At 39.0% G+C, this 24453-nt stretch overlaps 2 protein-coding genes across 2 annotated transcripts in view; one reads left to right on the top strand and one right to left on the bottom strand.

Moving 5' to 3' along the window:
- The first annotated feature begins 1696 nt into the window (after window positions 1-1696).
- Window positions 1697-11485, top strand: MEST (mesoderm specific transcript). The gene is made up of 11 exons (XM_063099418.1): window positions 1697-1850; window positions 3553-3632; window positions 4228-4305; window positions 4432-4568; window positions 4741-4799; window positions 6017-6057; window positions 6944-7014; window positions 7264-7365; window positions 8728-8804; window positions 9715-9778; window positions 10710-11485. Exons 1-11 carry the CDS (start codon window positions 1697-1699, stop codon window positions 10825-10827), a joined length of 981 nt encoding a protein of 326 aa, XP_062955488.1. The 3' UTR covers window positions 10828-11485.
- Window positions 11486-12027: 542 nt separating this feature from the next.
- The window catches only part of COPG2 (COPI coat complex subunit gamma 2), a 330424-nt gene continuing 317998 nt past the window's right edge, over window positions 12028-24453 (bottom strand). The window contains exons 21-24 of the mRNA XM_063099417.1: window positions 14326-14423; window positions 13436-13574; window positions 13055-13153; window positions 12028-12592 (exon numbers count right to left, since the gene is read on the bottom strand). Coding sequence (XP_062955487.1) covers window positions 12462-12592; window positions 13055-13153; window positions 13436-13574; window positions 14326-14423 — 467 coding nt within the window. The 3' untranslated portion in view covers window positions 12028-12461. The remainder of the gene's footprint in view (window positions 12593-13054; window positions 13154-13435; window positions 13575-14325; window positions 14424-24453) is intronic.

The raw sequence follows: 24453 nt of genomic DNA, 5'->3' as shown, positions 1-24453 counted from the left end.
CACGCACCACCAGCAGCGGGGAAGGCTCCGCGTTTGCTTCTCTGGCAGCCCCTCCCTGGCTCTGTGCTGAGTCACTGCGCAGGTTCGGCCGCGGGAAGCCGTGAATGGACGCGACGAGCAGCAGCGCAGCGGGAAAGGAGTGTGGAGAGGTGCATGTGAAAGCGCGCGAACGGAAGGCCAGGACAGGCAGTGCTGAGAGGACGCTCATCAGGACCTAGCGCCTTCCGTCATCTTACCTTTCAAGGACGTTTCGGGATGTAGCCTGCTACACTGTTGTGGTGTCAAAACTGTGATATAACCTTCATGTCCAGGCATTTTTTCGAATCATTTCTAGTTTTACCTTGAAAGGTATAACCAAATCATTATGTCGATTTTAAGGACAGATACTTTGGAGGGGAAAAAAAAAAAAATGATTCTCCTAGCCATGCCTAAAAACTAGGCGGGGAGCTGAGATTCTTCAAGGGACATGGTTATTTTACCATTGTGGAACCACGGGCTTATTATTTTTAGAGTTAAAAAAAAGTATTTTGTGAGTTGGATTAACTTGCAGCGGGTAGGGATTGTGGCCAGATGACAGGTAGAGTGGTGGAAGGATGTGTGTACAGGTACCAAGCACTTTCCATCAGGGCTTTAGCAATTACATTCCTTTATTTATAGCTGTATTTTCTTGACTACTCTAATTTTAGTTGTGGAGGGTGTTATTTCCATTCCGGGTGTTTTGAGAGAATTTCTATTTTACTGACAATTCTTTCCCTCGTGACCATCAGGAGTCGTAGACTAGAAAGAGTGAATTGTTTCTAATTCCTATTTAGTACTCAGTGTGGATAAATTGATCTGGACCTGTGAAATCCTGGATAAGGGAAAGTTGGATGCACAAATCAGTGCTCTCCTTCCAAAGACAAAACTAACACCCTCATGCTGGGTATGAGCTCTGCCTTACTAGGGGTAGGTGGGGGAAGAGTCCTAAAAAAAAAATTAAATAAATGAGAACTTCCTCAAGAGTCTGCTAAAGAAAAGCAGGAATATAATCTGCTGCCCTGACCTCTCAAGAGATTAGATATTCAGGGTCACGACAAAGCTGCTTATGTTGTAATATGTGTACAGTGCAGCTATCTTCTTATTTTCAGACTCTGCCCTGAGCAGTTTCTCAGCCCAAATCCAGACAGTAGTACCAAATGGGGCTTCACTGGGGCCAGAAGATTGATTAAGTATTAAAAATCAGGAGCAGCTGTCTGCTTAAGAACGTGATAAGTTACTACATATATGTATATATGTTATTTGTTTTTTTTAATCAAACATTTTACTGGTGGGGGCCAGTGGGTAGGTTGTAGAGCTTTTAGAGTAAATATGAAGGAAATTATTATTTTTTTCTTGATAAAAGCCGTTGAAAGAGTGAAATACTTAAGTAATCTTCCTTTAATTTACATAACAACCTCTTCAGCAGGTATCAAGAAGGACACAAGGGGAGGGTTGAGAGGTTAAAGTGGGGGAGCAGAGGCGGATGATTACATATTGAAATAATATGTTTTTGCCTTAAAATTAGATTGGTGAGCAAATATGGTGATTACCATAGCAGGCAAAGGTACGATCACGTTCGTCTAGGTAAACTTTCTGCATGGTACAGAAATTGCCCACTCCATCTTATCAGTTTTGGTCACGCTGACTGCTTATGGCAGGTCTCTGCTTCTCCTACAGGATGAGGGAGTGGTGGGTGCAGGTGGGGCTCCTGGCCGTGCCCCTGCTTGCTGCCTATCTGCACATCCCACCCCCTCAGCTTTCCCCGGCTCTGCACTCATGGAAGTCGTCTGGCAAATTTTTTACCTACAAGGGACTACGTATCTTCTACCAAGGTAAGAACTGGACTACTGGAGCACCCTGCGCAGGTCGTTCATCTAGGTCCCGGCTGAGGTGCATATTTTGTGTCTGCTGGTCTCTGTTGCTCCTTAGTGATGGAGGGGAGTAAGCCCTTTTTCTGTGTAGTGTATATGAAGTAGTGGACTAATTCCCCTCTGTCACTTGATAGCATGGAAACTCAGAAAACTGCTGGAGAGTGGGGGGTGGAATTGCGATTCCAATCTCTGTGACCTGACTTTATTATCAGTTTTCTTCATCGCCTGATTTGTATTCAGATATTAGTTTTCTCTTTTGTGCGCCCCTAGTGTCAGCTAGCATAGACAAAACAGTATTCACTGATGATCTACCTTTGGCTGGTTCTCTCTCCCCCATCCCCAATTTCATTTTATTGAATTGTTTTCTAGAAAGATTATTTGTTATATGTGGAAGTAAATGTGATTAAGTCTTATACTGTTGTAACAAATTAATTTGTTAATGATAATTATTACTCTGACTGCTACTTACCAAGTAATTACCATATGCCAGGCATTGAGTTATATGCTCGGCCCTCATTGTTTCATTTAATTTTTACAATAGCACTTAGAGATAGGTACCATTTACCTCATTTTATAGGTGAAGAAACTGAGAAACAGATTGGAAAAGATTTCTTTTGGGCGGGGGTCAAGAGCAATAACGAAAAATGTTTGTCATAAACCGTTTTTCATTATTGCTCCTGACCTCCTCCCATTTGCTCTATTCAATTAAGTAAGTATATACTTTCCTTTATGTTGGTTATTTGGGTTTTCTCCAGTTTGTCAAAGTTTTAGTTAATGTTGAAGGGAAAGCTTCATGTGTGTAGTTTATTTTTTCCTTACATTTTCAAATTGTACTACTTGTATAAATGGAATGATTTTATTTGCATAGAGTCTTAAGAATAATATTCTTAGGCTAAAGTATATAAAAATTTTAATTGCTTCTAAGTTATTTTTGAAAATCTTATTTTCAAATTTTCATGTTACTGGCAGTATATGAATGTATCAGTTTTAATCCAGTACTATTAGCATGGCATTTTACTGTCTAATGTTTGGCTAATTTAAAAGATGTTTAATGATTACATATTTCATATGCATTTAAAATGGTCATGTCTATATTGATTAACCCTTTTTTATAGTTGATAGAATCCTGTAATAGTTTGAACATTATGCTTTTGATATTGGAATGGGTCTCCTGCTGAAATAAAGTGCTGGACAGATAGCATAAACTAAGGTGTTTGCTGGGAAGAATTGCTATATCAGAGAATTTTTGTGAGGCCATTTAATGATAAGGTACAAAGAATTTGTAGTTTATATGTTGTGATTGTATATTTTTTAACTGTGAAAGTTTACATTTTTACTGTGAAAAATGATTTTCATATTAATACAAAATCAAAGGAGAAATGGGGATATGCTTTTAAAAAAAAATCTAGGTGAAAGTGAGCAAGCTGCTTTCAAGTATTTTAACATAGTATGCTATTGACAATTTTTAAATATACCTATTAAAAGGAGAAAATGACTGTTCTTACCTAAAGCAATAAGCTTGCATTTTAAAGAGTGTATCATTTTAATGTCATTAATTTGGTCATGGTTTCTTATACCTTTGTACCAGATTACTTAGATTTTAAAATCTTCAAGGTTATTTTTATAAGGATTTGGCCTAACTGATGTCTCTCCTTCTTTCCAGACTCTGTGGGTGTGGTTGGAAGTCCGGAGATAGTTGTGCTTTTACATGGCTTTCCAACATCCAGCTATGATTGGTACAAGGTAATAAAGTCAGACTTCTAGGTCCTACTATGTATTTAACAATCCAAAATCAAGGATTTTTTTTTTTGGGGGGGTCTTTTTTTGTGACCGGTAAGGGGATCGCAACCCTTGGCTTGGCGTCGCCTGCACCACGCTCAGCCAGTGAGCGCACCGGCCATCCCTATATAGGATCCAAACCCGCGGCCAGAGCGCTGCTGCGCTCCCAGCGCCGCACTCTCCCGAGTGAGTCACTGGGGTCGGCCCCAAAATCAAGGATTTTTAAATCAGCACTAGGAGGCTCTCGCAAATTTGAATTCCTTAATAAAATAACATTAAATGTTGAACTGTTTATCATTTACTGTAAGGGAGTAAAAAACTCTTTGGCAATCTGGAAAGGATCACTGCCAAGTTAAAAATGCTGGAGTTCCTCCCTCAATAGAGATTAATTTCTAGAAATAAAGCACTTTCCAAGAGGATCATCTACAGTGCCTGTGGTGGTTTCATGAGGTTTTCTCTTTGTCAAAGTCTGTTATGCTGATACAGAGATGAAGCTCCTGTGCTTCGGGGGAGGGAGGGGCAGAGGCAGTAAGTCGAATTCATCCTTTCTTTCTCATAGATTTGGGAAGGTCTGACCCTGAGGTTTCATCGAGTGATTGCCCTTGATTTCTTAGGCTTTGGCTTTAGCGACAAACCGGTAAGCAGCACCTATATGGGACCCATGTTGCGGTGTGGGGGTGGATGTGACAGAGGTGGGGTAAGGCTGACAGGGAAATCGGTACTCATGACTTCATCCTGTATATCTGGGTTTTCCTTTCCTCAGAGACCACATCACTACTCCATATTTGAGCAGGCCAGCATCGTGGAGTCACTTTTGCGGCATCTGGGGCTCCAGAACCGCAGGATCAACCTTTTGTCTCATGATTACGGAGACATAGTTGCTCAGGAGCTGCTTTATAGGTCAGTGAAGGCACAGACTTCTGTACTCTTCACAGGTTGCGCTAGCATAATATGCTGGGAAATTAATTGTTCCGATTCTTTCTAGCCATTTTTTCCTTCTCGTGAGTCTGTCTTCAGCCACTGCATTAGTATGTCTGCTAAGCTACGTGTGTTTCCTCATCCCCTGTTTTAGGTACAAGCAGAATCGATCTGGTCGGCTTACCATAAAGAGTCTCTGTCTCTCAAATGGAGGTAATTGTCTTGGCTGTAGGTAGAAAGGGGGGTGTAGTCTAGACAGGCCACCTTTAGATATTACGGTGACATCTGAATGGTAATCTGATGATACTGCAAACAGACACAAACTAGGGGATCTTTACCTTTTTTGGTTGTCTGATGAGATGTGTGGACCCTTTCACAGAATAATGTTTTTAAATATAGAAAATAAAATAAATAGGTTTACAAAGGAAAGTGATTATATTGACATATGGTCACCAAGAACTGCTTTATAGTAATATGTGCTTTTCAGTGCATTAGATAGCAAGATCTAGTGGTGGGTCTAAGTAACAACTATGATTGGAAAGGGAGGGGGCTGGCCAGGTTGCTCACTTGGTTAGAGCGTGGTGCTAATAACAACAAAGTCCAGAGTTCGATCCTTATACTGGCCATCTGCCAAACAAACCAAGCAACAAAAGAAGTAGTGAAGAATATAAGTGCGATTTTGCCATATCTGTTAACAACTGCAGTGGGTTTTGAAAGTATAGAACTGCAGACATAGGATTAAGCCACTAATACTACTACTATGTTATTAGTATTAGATTCCTGAACTCTTAATTGATGGCAGTACCAAGTTTCAGTTAGAAATTAGTGAAGCCCTGATTAGACCTTATGATGTTTCTTTTTCTTTGTGTGCCATTGAGCCTGGCTTGTGAATCCATGAATATCCAAATGTCCTTCAATGCCTTAAGGGTATACCGGAAGAAGATCCCGTCTGTCCCTTTATCAGTGATACTCATGGCTTTCTTCCATTGACTCTGGATAGAAACGGAAAAGGAAAAACTCTAGATTGTTTTGGGGCCCTGCACATACTGAAAAATCTGTAAAATTTTTGTTTGGTTTTTTTTTCACAGCCCAAATCATTAACAACACTGTGTTCTGAGTGATGGAAGGAAATGCTAAGGGGAGGCAGAGCCTAGTCATCAGCATAATGGATAACCATATAAATTATTTCTCCCCTGTTTCTCTACCTTTAAAATGGGAAAAGTAATTCCAGTGGGATGTAATTTGACCAGTTAAACACAGAATTCCCCAGAGAAGTAATTAGACAACAGTATTAAGTTTTTTTTGTAATTCTATTTTGGCAGTAAAGGCCCAATGGCGATAAGTGAATAGGGTGGATAGTCTCCAGTAATGCGGTTGTGTTTGACCTAAAGCTGGTAAATGGTTAAGATAAGTCCCCTCTTCTCCTACAGGTATCTTTCCTGAGACTCACCGTCCTCTCCTTCTCCAAAAGGTTGGCTACTGCACTGAATAGGTCTTCAGGTTTAAGATTTGTGCTGATGTCAATAATGCTGGGACTTTTTAAAGGGCTGTACCTGTTGTAATGGGCTGTAGTTAAAATCCTCCTTCTCATGAACGTACATTAATGAAGTTAGTTTTTCCCTTCTTAAGAAAACAAAGCAATGGAAATAGTTCCTACATAAAACGCAAAACTATTATTGAGGATAAGAGGTCAACAAATACTTAGAGAAATACAGCTTTGGAAATATTTGGGTCATGAGCATGATGTTTGAACAAATTGGTATCCTCGTCTAAACTTGAATATTTCAGAACTAACTCAGGGATTTAGTGAAGTGTAGAAATGTAATCTTAAAGGGAATTAGTAATAGATTGTGATGAGAACATTTAAAATCTGTTCTTCTAGCTATTATGAAATATACATTATTAACTACTAACTACAAAACAGTTAAAATGATCTCACCACAAAGAAATGATAAATAGTTGAGGTGATAGATATGCTGATTAACCTGATTTGATTATTCCATCATGTATAAGTCTATTGAAACATCATATTTTAACCCACATACAAGGGTACTTCAAAAAGTTCATGGGAAAATGGAATTAAAAGATAATACGAATCTTTACATGAACTTTTTGAAGTACTCTGATATATATACAATTATTGTCAATTAAAAATAAAACTTAAAAAAAAAAAGTTTGTCTTTGATGAGAGAGGAATGTAGGTAGGCAGAACAAAAACCAAAAAGCCAAGTATCAAACCTTTCAGTAGAAAGAGATTTGGCTAAAGACATTTTGTAGTTCTTAGTATAAAATCTTTTGTCCTTGTGAGTTGTCTTACACTGAATTCCTGATATTTACTTTCACTTATTTACTTACAGCTACTCAAAGATGGAGGCGTGCTGTCACCCATCCTCACTCGGTTGATGAATTTCTTTGTATTCTCTCGAGGGTAAGTCATTGTCAGTGATTGACTATGGCCTGGGAACAGTGTAGTGAAAAGGTGCTGCCATTACAACTCTGGGCCAAGTCGTAGGGTTTGAGATTTTTAAAGCAAAGGTGTTGTACACTTGCCAGGGAAGTAGTAGAAGGAATTCATAAATCAGTGAAGAGTCAGACCGCATGACCTCTGAGGTTTCAGTCATATTTAACATTCTGAATTCTCCTTACACTTATCTTCCTGCATTTTGGACTCTCTCAGTCTTACCCCAGTCTTTGGACCATATACCCGACCCTCTGAGAGTGAGCTGTGGGACATGTGGGCAGGGATCCGCAACAACGATGGGAACTTAGTCATCGACAGGTAAGAAATAACCCTTTGCTTTGGTTTCCAGAGGCTTTTTTTTTTTTTTGGAGAATGGAGAAAGATACAGGATAGCTGTTCTGTTCCTTGCTGGCTTGTTCCCTATCACAAGAAGGTTGGTTATGACCTAGCAGGCAAGTCAAAAACAGTCATGGCCTGTACTTTCTAAGAAAGAAATCGAGAATAGAGTGAGCCCTGAGCCTAAGCCATGTGGCACAAAAAGTTTGGATAAACAGCTGCTAATTCAGTTTCTAACTGGCTGATTGACTTTGGTGAATCCTTCTTTGGACTTTTTGTTAATATTAAATGCTTCAAAATGTTTAATCTTAGTTGTAAAAGGAGGTTAGTGCCTCTCTCAAAAGTATAAGACTCTTCTTTTTGTATATCATTTCTGTAGCAACAGGGGCTGAGAGGGAAGACTTGTCTGTCTTCTACAAAGAATTCCCATGCCTTGGTTCAAATGAGAATGTAGCTGCGCTTTCATAGAGGAATCTAGTGATGGTGATATCTGTAACCACTTGGGATAAGACCCTGTCCTTTTGCCAACTAGGTTAGTGTAGCTTCTGGTGTTTTAACTGATGGCTGTACTAGGAATTGTGCATTTGAGGGAGCCCATTCTTCCTCCCCACTCCTAACCCCCATGAGATTCCTGAAGATTCATTTAAATGTAAAAAAATTGAAAAGCAAGACTGTCCTTTAAAATTCTTTTATATTTTCCTTTCCAAAAAAGTAAATACTGTTTTTAAGAGGTAATACTTCAAGTTCACAAAAATACCTCTCCTGGTGTTGCCAGGAAGAACAATAGCACCTGAATTTGAGTTCTAAAATGTGGCCATGGCTTCTTACACTGTAGGAAGAGGCTTTCACCCCATTTTATCTGTAGTCAGATGAAGTGCAGAGGCTGAAGCTTTGTGCTGTTTTAGATGTCGACCTAGAGGTCATGTAGGTTAATCCTTTCATTTTAAAAAGAGGAAACTGAGGTAGAAAGATATGTGTTACATCTTTGAGTCACAGAGATAGTGAGTGGTGGAGCAAAAATCAGAACCTTAGACTTGGGCTTTAGTCGTATATAATCCAAAACAACTTTCAGCTTTCCTAGATCTCATTCCCTGCTTAATAAACACACAGCCATTAATGCTTATGTTGATAATAGGCAGGATCACTGATATAGCTATATGGTGGTTAAGTGTAGAGGTTAACAGAAATAGATAAATTAAGTGGGCCATTCCCAGGAATGCCAAATTGCTTCTGGATTAAGAAAACATATGTTCCTTGTGTCTCATGTCAGGCATTTGAATCCCCATATCAATACAGGAAATAAATGTTTCTTGTTCTGCCCCTGCTGACTTCTCTATCCCATAGTCTCTTACAGTACATCAATCAGAGGAAGAAGTTTAGAAGACGCTGGGTTGGAGCTCTTGCCTCTGTAACTATTCCCAGTGAGTATTTTTATATTATCTCTTGATAGGAAAACTGAAGGACTATAGGGTTAAAATAATTGCAACTCCTATCACCTTCAATTAGGGTTACCAGATTTAGCAAATAAAAATATAAGACACCCAGTTAAATTTGAAGTTTAGATGAGCAACAAATACTTTTTTAGTATAAGTATGTGCTGTGCAATATTTGGGACATATTTATACTCCACCCCCCACCCCAATTCATTTTTTTAATCTGAAATTCACATTTAACTAGGCATCCTTTATTTTACTGGCAACCCTACTCCCAACATCTGGAACACCAGTGATGTGTGTGTAGAGTGAAGTATATAAAACATTGAGACATTATTGCAAAGGTAGTTGGTATCACCGGTTTCTGTGGTGCATTGTCAGTGACTGTCACGTTAGATGCTGTTGCTGGGACAGAAGGCTGTTTAGATTACTAATCAAGAGGTTATAGGTGGTTTGTGCTCATTTCTCTCTCCATTCTTAGAGACTGAAGAAAAAAATATCAATACAGTGTCTCATACATAGTAGTTAGTGCTAGGAGATTACTGGTTGATTTCAAATGTCAAGGGTCATTTATAGAGAGAGACCTAAAGAATGACAGTATCCTGGATTTATAGAAAAAAAAAATGCTGAAAGTGGGGCTTAATCCTTTTGGTCCAGGGCACAGAAGAGCTAGAGGAGGGACCAAATGGCTGTATACAGGAGAAAATGTGGCAAATGAACTAATTGGCTTGTTTCCAGCAGTTTTTTATAGACTACCTAATAAAAAAGCTGGGTTTGGTATCATTAAACAAATTTACTTACAGATAATCTTTTTTCTTGGAGGAGAGTGAATTTTAGGGTAGGAGTAGGAGAATAGATGTGAGAGCTGTTAGTAATTCATTACTCTTCTTTTTCCTAGTTCATTTTATCTATGGGCCAATGGATCCTGTAAATCCCTATCCAGAGTTTTTGGAGCTGTACAGGTGAGCTTTTGTTTTGTTAGTATCTCATCCTGACAATGGTAAATAGAATTACCTGTGGAGGGCTGTTGGCCATTGTCTCTTACCTCACTGGCTGTTCATTGAGGAAACATATAGTAAAAAGATAAGTCAGGCCAATCTTATTCTCACAAACATAGAGATCAAGAAATTCAGTTATACATTCTCTTGCTTTATACAGTCTGTTTTCACTGTCATGGCTACATTCCTAGGTGTACAGGTAAGAAAAGCTATCTTGTGAATAGAAAAAATGAAAGTGGATATATCTTAAGAAATGTTTGTTTTAGTCTGATTGTAAAGCTAATTCGTTGACCTAAGCAAGCAGACTGCAAGGAGAGATTGAGAAGAGAGACTGAGAAGAGCTCACTGTGGAAAGGTGCCTTCTCATTGGTGGTTATTCTCTCTAGATACTAATTTGGAAGGTGTCGGAATATGAAATCTTGACTGATTGTGTCACATAAGGATGTTCCATCCCTTCATATAGCCTAGTGGACACAACCCAGTAGTAAACAGCTTGCATATAATTTTAAACAAAATACCCTCTCTCATCTCCTGGGATTAAGGAAGGTCCTTTGTTATCTTTGCTTGGGCAGTGAGTTGCTGAATAATCTACTTGTTTGATGCTTTATGCTTCTCTAAGGAGCTGAAAGTCATTCTGCTTTGACAATTGTTGCAAAAGTGTTATGTTTTCAAGTTGTCCGTTGGATTCCGAATGTTTAAAAACTAGTCTGTATAAATGGAATTGCGAATTTATCTGCCTAAGATACAATTCCAAAGTAGAAGGTAAATAAGCTCTTTGATGGTTCCTTCCAGTGTGGTATGTCTGCAGGGGCATTTACTGGGGCTTCCCACTGGCTTACATCCCCTCCCCTCCCTCCAGCCTCAAGTTCACCTACATGCTGTTCTCTTCCACTAGGAAAACGCTGCCGCGGTCCACAGTGTCGATTCTGGATGACCACATTAGCCACTATCCACAGCTAGAGGATCCCATGGGCTTCTTGAATGCATATATGGGCTTCATCAACTCCTTCTGAGCTGGAAAGAGTAGCTACCCTGTATTACCTCCCCTACTCCACTCCCTTATCTGTTGTGTATTCCACTTAGGAAGAAATGCCCAAAAGAGGTCCTGGCCATCAAATACCATTCTCTCACAAAAGTACACTTGACTCACATTGGTGAACAGTATATAGGAAATAGCAAGCAGAAGCTCTGACTAAGGGTTGACATAATAGTCCATCTCCCATTCCATTGACATCTGATCAAGTGTATGGACTTGTGTTATTCAGAAATTCTGATGAGCACTACTACTCTCTGATGCAGAGAGACAGACATTCTTTTGCATAAAAGACTTTTGAATGCTTCTATGGACTTTGCTGAAATATTCGGAAATACTAATTAATATCTGGCCCAATCCCAACTGGAATCCTACAGTAAAGAATGAGGAGAGGGGGCCTCCTTAACTTTCCTTGAGTGGCTTTAAAGGCATGTTTTTTTAAAGTTCTCTAAGCAACACAACTTCAAGTGAGAGTGAGTCTCCTTTGTCATAACTTTGGATTTAGTTTCATTAGCTGCTTTTAATTATAGACATTTTGTTAAAGTAGACATTGGCTCAAATAATGCAGTATTCTCAGTATGCTTTAAGACTTTGATTTACCTACATGTTTGTTAGGTATATTTTATAAGGATACTTAACTAGCAGACCCTTACTCTGCCAGAGTAGTGAACCTTATTAAACATGTTTAATTTCTGAATAAATTGAACTAAATCCAAACTATTTACAGAATTTCCTAAAATCACAGGACATTAAGGACCAGTAGCATCTGTGCAAGAGATTTACTATTATTAGCTGGAAAGGCCAATTCTAACAGTAAATAACAGTCTGACTCCTTATACCTCAGTGCTTAGAAGCATGTCCCTCCTGAGCAAAAGTGGAGGGGAGGGGATCATTGAATAGCCCAAGTTACCATGTAAATGTATACTGATTCCTTTTATGATGATTGCTTAATTTCCCATTGTCTGTCCGAGAGAGGCTTTCTCATGTAGCTCAGCAATTCCTGTACGTTATGGACAGGAAAGTTCCAGAAACTTAACAAATTCTGAAAGACCTATGAACAAATGGTGCTGAACACTTTTTTTTTAAGCCACAGAGTTTTCATCATCTTAGTCAAAAGCAGGATTATTAAGTGATTATTTTAAATTCATTTTTTTTTATTAGCAACTTCAAGTATAACAACTTTGAAACTGGAATAAGTGTTTATTTTCTACTAATAAAAATGAATTGTGACAAAAGTGGACTCTGCCTTCCCCTCCCCCACCATCCCTCTGGGATAAAAACTTCCAACATTGCCAGGAGCTTTCAGACACACATTAAATTAAAGAATATAATGAAGTTAAGCAGCTAGAATATAGGATAGTATTTGACTTTTAATATCACCCAAAGCTGAACTATCATACCAAAGCTGACCAAGTGTAACAAAAAGAAAACAAAAACAAAACCAACCCATGCACAATGACAGACATTTGCTTGATCTGCTGGCTCAGGGCCCAATGTTTAATCTGCTTCTCCAAAGTCATTAATCTTTAAAAGTGTGATTCTGGGAGATTCATGCTACTAGCCTAAAAGCCCACTGACAATGAAGTGTGCATCAACTTCTTGCCCAGTAAGAACTTATCCAACAGAAGCCAAGATAACATCTACTGGTATTCTTTCTTTGCTTCTGACGGTCACCTGCATGGTCACTCCATCTGCTAAGGCCAGTCTGGACCTCACCAATAAATCATAGCCACCTCTGTATACACCTGAGAGGAAAGAGTGAGGAAAACCATATTAAGAACTCAAGCTCTGAATAATGAAATTTATAATGTTCTGCCTGCATCTCCTTTCTATTATTTTAGTTTAGCTTTTCTAGAGATTTGTGGGAATTGAGTCCTACATATAAGTTTTGAATGTTTTTTTTTTTATTCCCATGAGACCAGGTACATAGACGGTATTCAATAATTGATTTGGAGTACCCAAAAGAGGAGTGGTGTGGCACTGGTATCTGTGGGAGAGATTTAATAAGTGTTTTAGGCCAACTGTATTTCTTAAAAGAAAAATCTAAGAATAGCATGCATAACAAATTATTCATTTTGACTGGGTTTCAAATTATTACTCATATAATGGGATGATGGGACAACAGCAGGGCATAAGATGCCCATCCACATCCCTTCCTATTTAGTTTTGCAACAAAATATAAGAGGAATCTGATGGAAGTTTCTTACCTGCCAGATAGAGCGAATGGGAATTCTTGTTCTCAGGTACTTTATCTGACCTCTCACATGGCTGCATGCCCAGAAATGTGATGATGTTGTTGACAGCTTCTGTGTTGAGATTTATGCGACAGTATTAGAAAAGTTAAGTGTAGGGGTCTGCCTCTGCACCAGTTTGTGCTGGGAGCTGGGGCTGGAAGGGGTTGGTGGTAGTGTGTGGACGGAGGCCACTGGACTAGAAAATGGTTGACTCAATTAGATGATGAAGACAGGGTCCTGGCCTCTTAAGTAAATGATTTATGAGTATTTAAAGAAAACAGTTCTTCTGGAATAACAAACATTAGGTTTTTATATTGCTATCAGGAAATAAACTGATAGCAAAATTGTTCTCACCTTCAAGGGTTTTGGTAGAACTGAGGGCAAAGGTCTCCTCTTTCTCAAAGGCATCTCCCACCTCTTCCCAGGCAGCAGCAAAGTTAGGCTTCAGTACCTTCTGAATGTGGTCAGACACAGTCACTTCAAGGTCTTCCAGCTAGTAGATAACAAGCAGAGGTCAGTAATAAAAGTCCTTTTTATATAGAACAAAGATCGAAAAGACAAATTAATATGGTTTTATCATTAATATGGTGTTACATCCATGCATGAGCCTAGGAAAAAAACTCTACTACCCAAATAGTTTAAGTTCTGTAGTCTAGATAAATCTAATGCTGTAGGCCTTACTTAGCAAATGAAAGCAAGAAAATAGGACAACTGGGCAAGAGCCAAATTCAGATCAACATCTGTAGCCCTGAGGTACAAAACAGTCATGTTGCCACATGAGTTCACCACTGAGTTCAGGCCATACAGTACCATCATTATTAACATGTTGATATTTTTAAAAGGTTCCCTTCATTCTGTGAAGGCTTTTTAGTCCATGCTCTGGCTATATTATAAGCAAAGTAAAATTTGCTGAAGCAAAAAAACCCAAAACACAACCAAAAAAAAACTACTTTAAATAAAACTGATCTCAATGAAAATCATGTACTTTCATCTCTTAATTATCCCTACTATAAGGAAAAAAGGGCAAGTTTATTATAATTAAGTATGAAGTAGTAAATCTCAATTGTCTTTGGCATGATGTAATCCTATTACAGAAGAGGAATAGTCCAGGTACTCCTCAGCTGTAATCTGTTTGAAAAGAATGCAAATCCCATAAGTTTATGTCAGATGTTCCTAGAAAATTGTTCTCTCAAGGCACTTAGTGTTGCAAAGGTGTTACAGAAGTCTCTGCAGGGAAGACTCACCACATACTCATCATCATACCCATCCTCATCTGGAACTCCAGTGTTAGGGTCACAGTCCCGGACTGTAAACTTCATGGTGCAGCTAAAGGTGCCTGCAACTGGAAGAGAAAGCAAGCAAGCCCATGTCAGTGGGAAGTGCAAGCATGAAGCTTCCATCATTACCTAGGAAGCACCATTTATACTCCACACTGTGTTCCACATGTTCAAGTTAAATATATGCATGCACTATTTTATAGGGTAGTGATTCTCAAAAGCAGCCTGCAAGTAGGTTAAAAAGGTAGTCTCACAAGGTATGACTTTGAAGTCTATTCTGCCTCTGGGTTAGGACTGCAGAAAAGATGACATGGGCAAACCCTGTTTTTGTATTGGTATGAAGACAGCAGCAGGGGAAATACTTTTGGGGGCTTTTTTTCTGCCATGCCTGATAAAAGGGCCTATATGTTGAAAATAAATATGCTGAAAAAGAACCATTCCTCTAGGACCAGACAAAGCAAAAAATACGGTAAAAAGCATACAGATCATCAAATTAATATTGACCAAGCACACCAGACTCTCAATAATACTATCTTTAGATTGTGGACTAACAATCAGTCCACAGATCACCAGTATGAACTCGCTTTATGTCAAATTTCAACCTACAGTGAGTAGGTAAAAAATGAGTTTCCAGTAAAGTAAGTAAATATAAAGTAAGTGTCTTAAAATGTAAAAACAAGTGGGCAATTACATGTTTTAAGATGACTGGTGAAAGTAATAAGAAACAGAGGTGGAGGGCACATTTTTGGAAAGTGAAGTCTTCATGAAAAAGACAGGATTTTATGAACTTTAAAGGAAGGGATTTAGCACAGGCGTGAATGAAGAAAAAGCATTTAGGGTCTAATCCGTGGCCGGGAAAAGGCCTACGGTACAAAAAATATTAGAAATTGGGAAGTCAGAAAGTTATTTGGGGGATAAGCAAGGAGAGGAAATAACAGACTTAGCTGTAAAGACCATATATGATAGGTTAGGTAGTAAGAAGTTCATCTGCTCAGTCTTGACTTTAAACTCACTCACTCACTCCATCCATCCATCCATCCATCCATCCATCCATCCATCCATCCATCCATCCATCCATCCAAATGCAGTGAATCTTAGCAGATGTTGATATTACATGTAAAGATGTAAGCTAATGTGCCAGAAACTTAGATAAAAAGACTGAGACGTGACCTCTGTCTTCAAGAGCTGATTCTGTAAGAGTTAAATGGGGGGGGGGGGGGAGATCTATTTATCTATCTGACATTACAACTATGCCGAAGGTTCTTACATATGTTTTAATGGAGTGCTGTGTGAGGGGGCAGGATTAACAGCCTGGGAAAATTGTAAAACTTGTGAAAGGAAATAACAGTTTAATTGGATCTTAAAAGATATGAAAGACCTTTGGCAAACAGAGGAAGGTGCATGAGCAAAAGGAAAGAGGCCAGAGAGTCCATGGGGTAGGTGGAAACATTAAGAGGTAGGTGCTAAGGCATAGGTGTTGAGAAGACAATTTGTTTAGGAACAAATTGTGAAATCCTTGTATTTCAAGTTATTTTCCAATAGGCTCTAGTGAGCCAAGGCAGTCAAGAAATTGAAATGTTAAGACATAAGCTGGATAATATAGTCTCTAATACAAGCCACTGGTGGGAATCCTATGAAAACTGGGTCTGAATTCAGAGAACAGATAGATTCAATAGAATATGTTGAAAACAGATGCTGGTAGTGGGTTAACCCTTCTTGGGAAGAGTGTACCTATCAGGACTGCAGAACTTATTTCAATGCTTATAAGGGAGTTGATGAAAGAATGACTGTGGTTAAATTAAGGTAGGATTTTTCTTCAGCGGTGAGGGGAGAGAAGAAAGAAAGAAGTAGAAGTGAACACAAATCCAGAACAGGTCAGCTAAGGTTAAAAAAAATGAAAGTTATGGGATTATGGTAGGAACAAGAATGAAGAGTCAGAACAGACATTAGGTAATAGACTATATGAACCCCAGTTTGGTTCAGATTAAGCAGGGAGACTGTAGACAAATGAAGAGGAATAAAGGGAGACGCAAGCAGGAACAGTGGTGGATCACAGACTGGGACAAACTGGTTGAATTTTATGTAGAAGTAAAGACAGAAGACACTTCTGTATAAATACATAATACAGAGAAATGGATTAAGGAAGTAAAGAGGAATGGTATTTCGTAGAGATAATGTTCCTGAAATCTTTGTGGCAAACATTTAATTAAATGGCTTGGCTGAAACAGAGATACTACAGGGAATCTAAGGTGAACTCCAATAAAAACCACTGACAGTTATCTGTCACTGCTGCTAGAGAGGATTACTAACACTGGGTAATGAGGAGAGGAAGTGAGAGGGGGCCTTCCATAGCAAGAGAACAATACTAAATCCACTGCCATGATACAAAGCTGAGCGCTTCATGAACAGAGCGAGGCAAGTGACTGAAGGGAATAAGGAAAGAATGCCTTGAAGGTTGACATTAGATTTTCCTCAGAATGAGGTTTGTCTTGTGAGAACTGACTGAAAATGAGTCAACTACTGAGAAGATTTATTTGAAAAGAACACAGTGAATTAGAAAAAAGATGGGTGCTGGAAGCTAAGTAAGGAAAGGGACGTGTGAACTGGGCTGGGGTGCAGAACATGCAGTGTGGCAAAATGGCAGAGTTGGGAATTTGGTGGGGAGTTTCCGGGTCTCAATTTGGTAGGGAGAGGAGACCATGACTAAATAAGAAATGGGGTTAGAAGGAGATCCAAGAAAGCTCTGTTGGAATAATTAAAGCAAAGGGTGTGTCAATGGAGCAAAAGATTAGAATGAGGGTAAAAGGGATGGATCTGAAACCCAGGCTAACTGCACCAACCCACCTAAGTCTGGGCTGAATTGAGAAGGAATGGATGCGGTGTAGGACAGCAGGAAGATGAGCAGTGAGTGTCAAAACTGAGGAGTATATAACTACCCAGAAAGAAATGTTTAGTCCGTGGGAATGCTACACAAATGGCAGCAGCAATGCTGAAAGGAAGGTTTTTCTCTAGGACAATATAGGGGAAAGGAGGAATAGTATGGAAAAGCAACCTTAAAGATACCCTCAAATGAAAAGGAGTCAATCACTAAGGAATGACAGGCATCAAAGGGAAGGATAAGACAGCATTCCTGAGTCAAAAATTATGAGGGAATAAGAAAGAAAAGACAGATTGGAAGCAAAGGAAAGGGAATATTGTAGGGTGGAGGGCCCACAGGCAGAACAGGTACAGGATAAAAACCCAGAATGGAGAATCCTGTCAGCTCAAGCTAGGTCTAAGTGGTCACACTTTGGGTATACAGGCTGTGTTGTACGGGCAATATATAGAAAGGGTGAGAAGCAAGGACTTGAATAGGAGACCATAGTAGAGTAGCTCCTGAAGCTTTGGAGGGAAACTGTTTAAGGACTTGGTTGATAGGAAAGTTTATAAGGAGGCTGATTGATATAACATTGATAAAAAGCTGTTGCTGGCAACTTTAGAGATATTAGGTTTGACTTATTAGGAGGTGTGAACAGGTAGGTAGGTAGTCCAATGAATGGATTATTGTTATTAAATGGGGAATGGGTGAAGATTATGAGGAGGAAAGTACATCTCAAGAGAAGAATTCACTTTTTTTCTGCAGAGAGATGGTAAGAGAACAGATGACAGATAGTTAAGATATTGTTGATTATTGCATAGTGTGCCATTAAAGTTGCTCTTAGAAGTTATGCTGCTATGTGAGGATTGGCTAAAAGTGACAGACATTTCTTGGGGAGACTTGTACGAAAGTGTCACACAGGAGGAGAAGAGGAGAAGCTGGAAGCTAAAAAAGGTGAGAAGATATGGGATTTCGGCTGGGGTACAGAATATAAAGTGTGGGTAGGGAAGGGCATTAAAGGGGACCAGAATGAGCAATGCTGGAAAATGGCAGAGTTGCATGTGCCGTAGAGATGTGAGTTAAGCTAGATTACAACCAAAGAAGGAGACAGAATGTGAAGAGAAAGTGCCTAAATAAGAATTGGCGTTATGAGGGAGTGCCATCTGGGAAAACTTGCTTGAATCATATTTGAAGCAACAAGTGTGACCAATAGAGTGAAAGGCCAAGAAGTCAAAATGGGACAGATCGAAGGCAAGGCCAGTGGCAGGAACTCTATGAAGCTCTGGACTGAACTGAGAGTGCAAATGTATTCAGAACAGTGTGGAGGATACAAGGAAGATATGAGAAAAGACTGCTGAATCCATGAGAATGATATAAAGATGGTAACTAAAAAAAAAATGACTATGTAGGTAATAGGTGTTTATCTAAGATCAATCAGGGAAAAGAATGGAAGAGCCTGCAGAAATGGGGTCATTTGAAGATTGGCAGGTATTGACAGGAGGGATGTGGCATCATAATTATACCAAAGATCATGATTAAATAAGAAAGAGGGAGAGAGACTGGAAACTATGTAGAGGGAACACTATATGAAGAGTAGTTACGAGTAGGTGGACTGGTATAGGCAGAGAAGATGAGGAATACTGCTTTCCAGAATGAGAAATCCTGTAAAATCTTAAAATGTGGGTCCTATTTGGTCAAATATTGGATCTTAATGCCAGACTTTGAAAATAAGTATATATACAATGGGAGAAGAACAAGGGCCTGAAAAGTAATGGGAAACTTTGGTGGGAAGTTTTAATTAGAAAGATCAGAAAGAGATGGATTAAGATGAATCCTGATATAAAGCCAGAGCAGCAACCTTAAAGACACCAGTACAGACCTTTGAGTAGTGTGTCTGTAGGATGGACGACTAATATTGCGAGACGAGTGGCTGGAGATCGTGGTGGAAACCCAACACAAGAGTAAAACTTCATTTGTTATTTCCATGTACAGATGGTAGATGAAATTGTACATATATTATTAAGGTATGGGAGGGCAAATTACCAAAGGGAGATAAGAAATGAATATCATGTAAGTGCTGCATTAAAGTTACTCTTAGAAGTTATTCTGTCATGTGATGATTTCCTGCAAATGAGAGACAGATACTAGAGACAGAACCTAGCTAGGGAGAGCTGTTCAGAAGACTGCAGGGAGTGCTATTCAAGGTAATTTGAAGAATGGCAGGCATTGACGGGAGGGGAAGGCCCCATATTTGGGCCCAAACACTTGGAAGAATAGGGGTTACAGGTAAGAAGAGTATTGTATAAATTAGAGAATGATTCTGAGTAGGTGGCATGGTAATAAGTAAGACCACAGCACCATAAAGATTCCCCAAATGGAGAATACTGTCATTCCAGAATGGGCCTAATTGGTCAAATACATTGGGTATAAGGCCAGACTGCAATGTGGGAGAGAAGCAAAGGCCTGAATGGGAATGAGAGTCAGAAGCAGACTTGCTCTTGATGCTTGGTGGGAAATTTTTAATTAAAGGGCTTGGTTGAGGGGAAAGTTAAGAGCAACGCTTCTTAAAATGTGTTATACTAGCATTACCTAGGAATTTGTTAGAAATATAAATTCTTCTCCCTCCCCCGAGGCCTACTGAGTCAGAAACTCGGAGTGGGGCCTAGTAGTTTGTGTTTTTTCACAAGCTAGAGCTTAAGAACCATCGAGTTAGATGAAGGAAGATTTAGAGTAATTCTGATAAAGAGCCTTTGCTCACAACTGTCATATTAGGATTAGCTGAAGATTAGAGAAGCAACTGAGGACTCTTGTATGAAAGGATAGGAGAGGAGAGAATGGTGGCGATGGAGGCCAAACAGGGAAAGGGGCCATTGTGAACGAAGCTAGGGGGAGTGTGTAGTAAGGCAAAATGGCCAATGGTTAAGGGCATTAAAGAGGGACGGGATAAGGATTCCTGGGACATGGGAGAGCAGGAACTCTGGTAGAGTGATTTTATGTTAATCCAGGTCACAACTATTCAAGAGAGAAGAAGTAGAGAATATAGCTAAAGAAGAATTGAGGTTATGAGGCACAACTGTTCAGGAAGCTTTGTGGAAAAGTGAGGGGAGAGCGAGGTGATGTGAGACGGACCTAAAATCCAGTGTGCAGCACTGGAACAGTGAGTGCTAATTAGTAGGGGTCTGTTTATCTGGAAGAGAGTACTGAGTCTATGGGAATAACATCTTAAATGTGTCTGAATGAAGGAGGGATGCTGAATATAAGGCAGAGTTTTTGTAGGACAAAATAAAGAAAAAGGAGTAAAATAGAGAAGTTCAAACTGCCACCAGACAACAAGGTATTACCTCAAAAATAATATGCATCTGTTACAATGAAAGGTTAAGATACACAAGGGAAATCTCCAAAGGGAAGTTGGAAAGAATGCTGTATAAGAGGGTCATTAAAGATGTAGTCAGAAATTAAGAAAACATTTAGGATTGGCCAAAAGTGAAAGAAGCAACTGAGGAGACTTGTATGAAAAAAATAGCAAAGGAGAGAGCAAAAAGTGGAGGTTGGATGTTAAATAAGGAGAGAGGATATGTGAATTAAGTGCAGATCATGCAGTACAGAAAAACAAATATGGAAGGGGATTAAAAAGGGCTGAATGAGAACATTAGGAAATGCGAGTTGGAAATTGGTCAGAGTTGTACACTATATTACCAAGGAGAATGAAGTAAGAACATGGCAAAGTAAGAATTGGGGTGTGAAGTTTTGCTGTCCAGGAAGTTTTGTTGGAAAAATACTAGTGGTAATGGGTGTAGTCAATACAGTAAGAGCCACAAAAGAGGCTAAGTGGGATGGGTATAAAGGGCAGACCAGTGGCAAGAATCCTATGAAAGTTTAGGCTGAACTGAGAGTACAAATGAATGCAGTAAAGAATGTAGGACACAAGGGGAGATGGCAGTGGGTTGAACAGTGAGTGCCCAACATGAGGGGGGTATCCAGAAGAAATAATTAAATCAGTAAGAATGACACATGGGTGGTAGCTGAAAGGAGGGACACAGAAGATAAGGCAGCATGCTCTTTAGGGCAAAATAAGGAACAAGGAGGAAAGGACTGGAAGGACAAAGTGAAGGGTTCCTGCTGATGTGAAGGGATGATCTGAAGAATGGCAGATATTGACTGGGGGTTAAGGCACCATACTTGGACCAAGGTTATGATGGAATAAGAAGGAAGAGAGAGTTTGTTAGCTGAATAAAGGTCCACTGTATGAAACAGAGAAGACTTAAAAGTAGATGGAGCAGCAGTGAGGCAGATCAGGTATATAAAAATGAGATGCAACATGGAGAAACTGATCAGACCTCAAAATGGGTCCAATTGGTCAAATTGAATGGGAAGGCCCAATGGTAATGAATGGTGTATCTAACAGAGTTTCAAGGACCTGGATAAGAATGGAAATTGGAGAACAGACTAGCTCTCGATGCCACAGGTAGAAAACTTTAATTAAAAACTTGGTTAACAAGAAAGTTTAAGGGAGTTTTATTAAGATGAATTCTCCTAAAAAGGCATTGCTAGCAATCTTAAAATACATCAGGATTGACCAGTTAGGGAATGTGGGTGAGTGGTTTGTCTGTAGAGAAGATTAGCTGTATTTCTTGAGTAGTGGTTGGGAATCAGGAGGGAAGTAAACCTCAGAGGAATACTGTATCTGTTGCCATGATATTAATGATAATAGCCAAAACTGATAGGTAAGATATGGTAGAGCATTCTGGAATAAGAAAGAAAAGAAGGGGTTTTCATCTAAGTAATAGGAGCACTGTATGCATTAGAGTGGCCAGATTAGTAAAAAGGTAAATAAGCTATGGATTAAAGAGACAGAGAATGGAGAAATCTGTCAGATCTCAGACGGGGTCTAACTGGTTAACTGTTTGGTGTTAAACACTGCAATGAGTGGTGTAGAAATTGGGAGAGAAACAAAGGTCTAAACAGGCATAGGTGTCAGAAAGCAGAGTAGTTCTTGGAGTCTTGATGGGAAAATTTTTTTTAAAGAATATATATATATACACGCACATTTAATACCCTCAAAGATAGCATTACATATTATTTATGGATATATCGATATTAAAATTATAAAAATAGGTATAAGAATAAGTATCAAATTCATGTAGTGATTTTTCTCTTGGAAGGGAGAGAAGTAGATGATTCTGGAGAGTGATACAAAGGAAGTCTCGATTATATATGCAATATTTTATTTCTTTAAAAGAAGATCTGAAGCAAATACAAGATAAAGTTAAGAAATGAAGTAAAGAAGAAGTGTATGGGTAGTGGATTTATGAATTTTGGGGGAATGAAAATTTTAATTAAATGGTTTGGTTGATAATGAAGTTTAGAGGGAAAGATGAATCTTGATAAAAAGTCATTGACAGCAACCTTAAGACAATGGTTTGACCAACTAGAGAGCATGGGGGGGAGGGGATGCAGGTTGTTTATTTAGTGGGAGGGGCATCTGTATTTGGTGAGGTGTTGGTGGGTTAATCATTAAGAGGGTACACCTCAAGAAAAGAATAATGTATCCATCACTGAGTAGAGATGGAAACTGATAATACAGAAGTTAATATACATGACAGTGCAGACAAAGGAAATTAGGAAAAACTTGATGAAGTATGATGTTAAAGTTTGCTCAAAAATGGAAGTATAATTTTAGAACTGACTGTAAGTGAGAGAAACAATTGAGACGTATAAAAAGTAGAGAGAAGTTGATGCTGAAATATATATAAAGAGGGGGGATGTAGGATTTAGGTTGGGGTGCAGAGCATGCAGTTTTGTGAAATGCAAACAAGGAAGGAGGGTCAGGATGAGGAACACTGAGAGACATCGGAACTGGAAGAGTTAAGCCAGATATCAACGAAGGGAGGCAAGAACATGGTGAAACAAGAATTAGAGTCTGATGTGTTGCTACCCAGAAACTTTGTTGGAAAAAGATTTGAAGCAATCTGTGTGGTCAATAGATAGAGGTTAATGTGATGGACTTAAAATAGGCCAGAGCAGGAATCTTGGAAAAGGTCAGACTGAATGAAGGGTGGAAACAGATTCAGTACAGAGCGTAGGAAATAAGGAAGATGGATGAAGGTTGAAGAGTGAGTGCTGAGTATCAAGAATGTACATATCCAAAAGAGATGATTATAATCCATTGGAATGATACAGTTGAAAGAAGGAATGTTAGGGGAAATGTAAGGGTTTGCAGGACAAAGAAAAAGAAAAAGGAGAAAAGTACAAGTGCAATGTTCAAGTTGTCTGGAGATGGAAAGACGTTATTTGAATAGTCATAGATACTGATGGGAGAAATAGCTATTGCTCCATACTTATGCCAAAGGTCATGATAGAAAAAAGAGAAAATAGAGGATAACAAGTAAGTAAAGGGGATGTTGTATGAATTATGAGCAGTTCTGAGTAGGTGGAATGACAAGACAGATCAGATGTGAATTAAAGAAAAGAATTGTCATATCTCAGAAGAACTGTGTATAGAATGGGAGAGGATCAGGGGTCTGACAAAAAATAAGTGTTGGATAGGCTGCCATTTCAAGTCTTAGGGGGAAATTTATGACTGAAGTGACTGCTTGCTAGGAGAGGTTAGAAGGAGATGAATTAAGATAAACCCTGATAAGAAGCCATTGGTGGAAACCTTAAAAACATCAGGATTGATCTTTTATAAGGTGTGGATTGGATATTATTTTAGAAAACGAATGCTATTGGCCAAGGACTGGTTGAGGATCATAGTGAAGTAATCTCAAGAGAATAATCCAGTATTCACTGATTTATTATAGAGTTGGTGGGTGAATGATATATAGAATGTTTAAGACATGGCAGGGCAAATATTCAAAGGGAGTTATGAAAGATCTAGCAATAAGTGAGATGTTAAATTGACTGAGAAGTTAAGTAATCATGTGAGGACTGGCTGAAAGTGAGAGAAACAAAGGAGAAGACTTATCTATAAAAAAAAGAGGAAAGGACAATGGAGAGGAGAAGATGTTTGCTTGGAGAGAAAATGTATGAATTAGGCTGGATTTAGAATATGCAAGTTGCAAAATGGCAAATATTATTGAGACCAGAATGAAGACAATCACAAAGTATTTATTCACACTATCTAAATACTTGTTAACGTGAAAAGTTTCTATACACGTCACCATGTACTTGGAAAACCTGGTACGGTGAGTTAGCATTCTTGTGCTAACAAAAACTTTTAGCTTGCACTTAAGTCTGCT

Source organism: Cynocephalus volans, chromosome 6, assembly GCF_027409185.1.
Source record: "Cynocephalus volans isolate mCynVol1 chromosome 6, mCynVol1.pri, whole genome shotgun sequence".
NCBI classification, from domain to species: Eukaryota; Metazoa; Chordata; class Mammalia; order Dermoptera; family Cynocephalidae; genus Cynocephalus; species Cynocephalus volans.
This window is presented reverse-complemented; position numbering and strand designations above follow the sequence as displayed.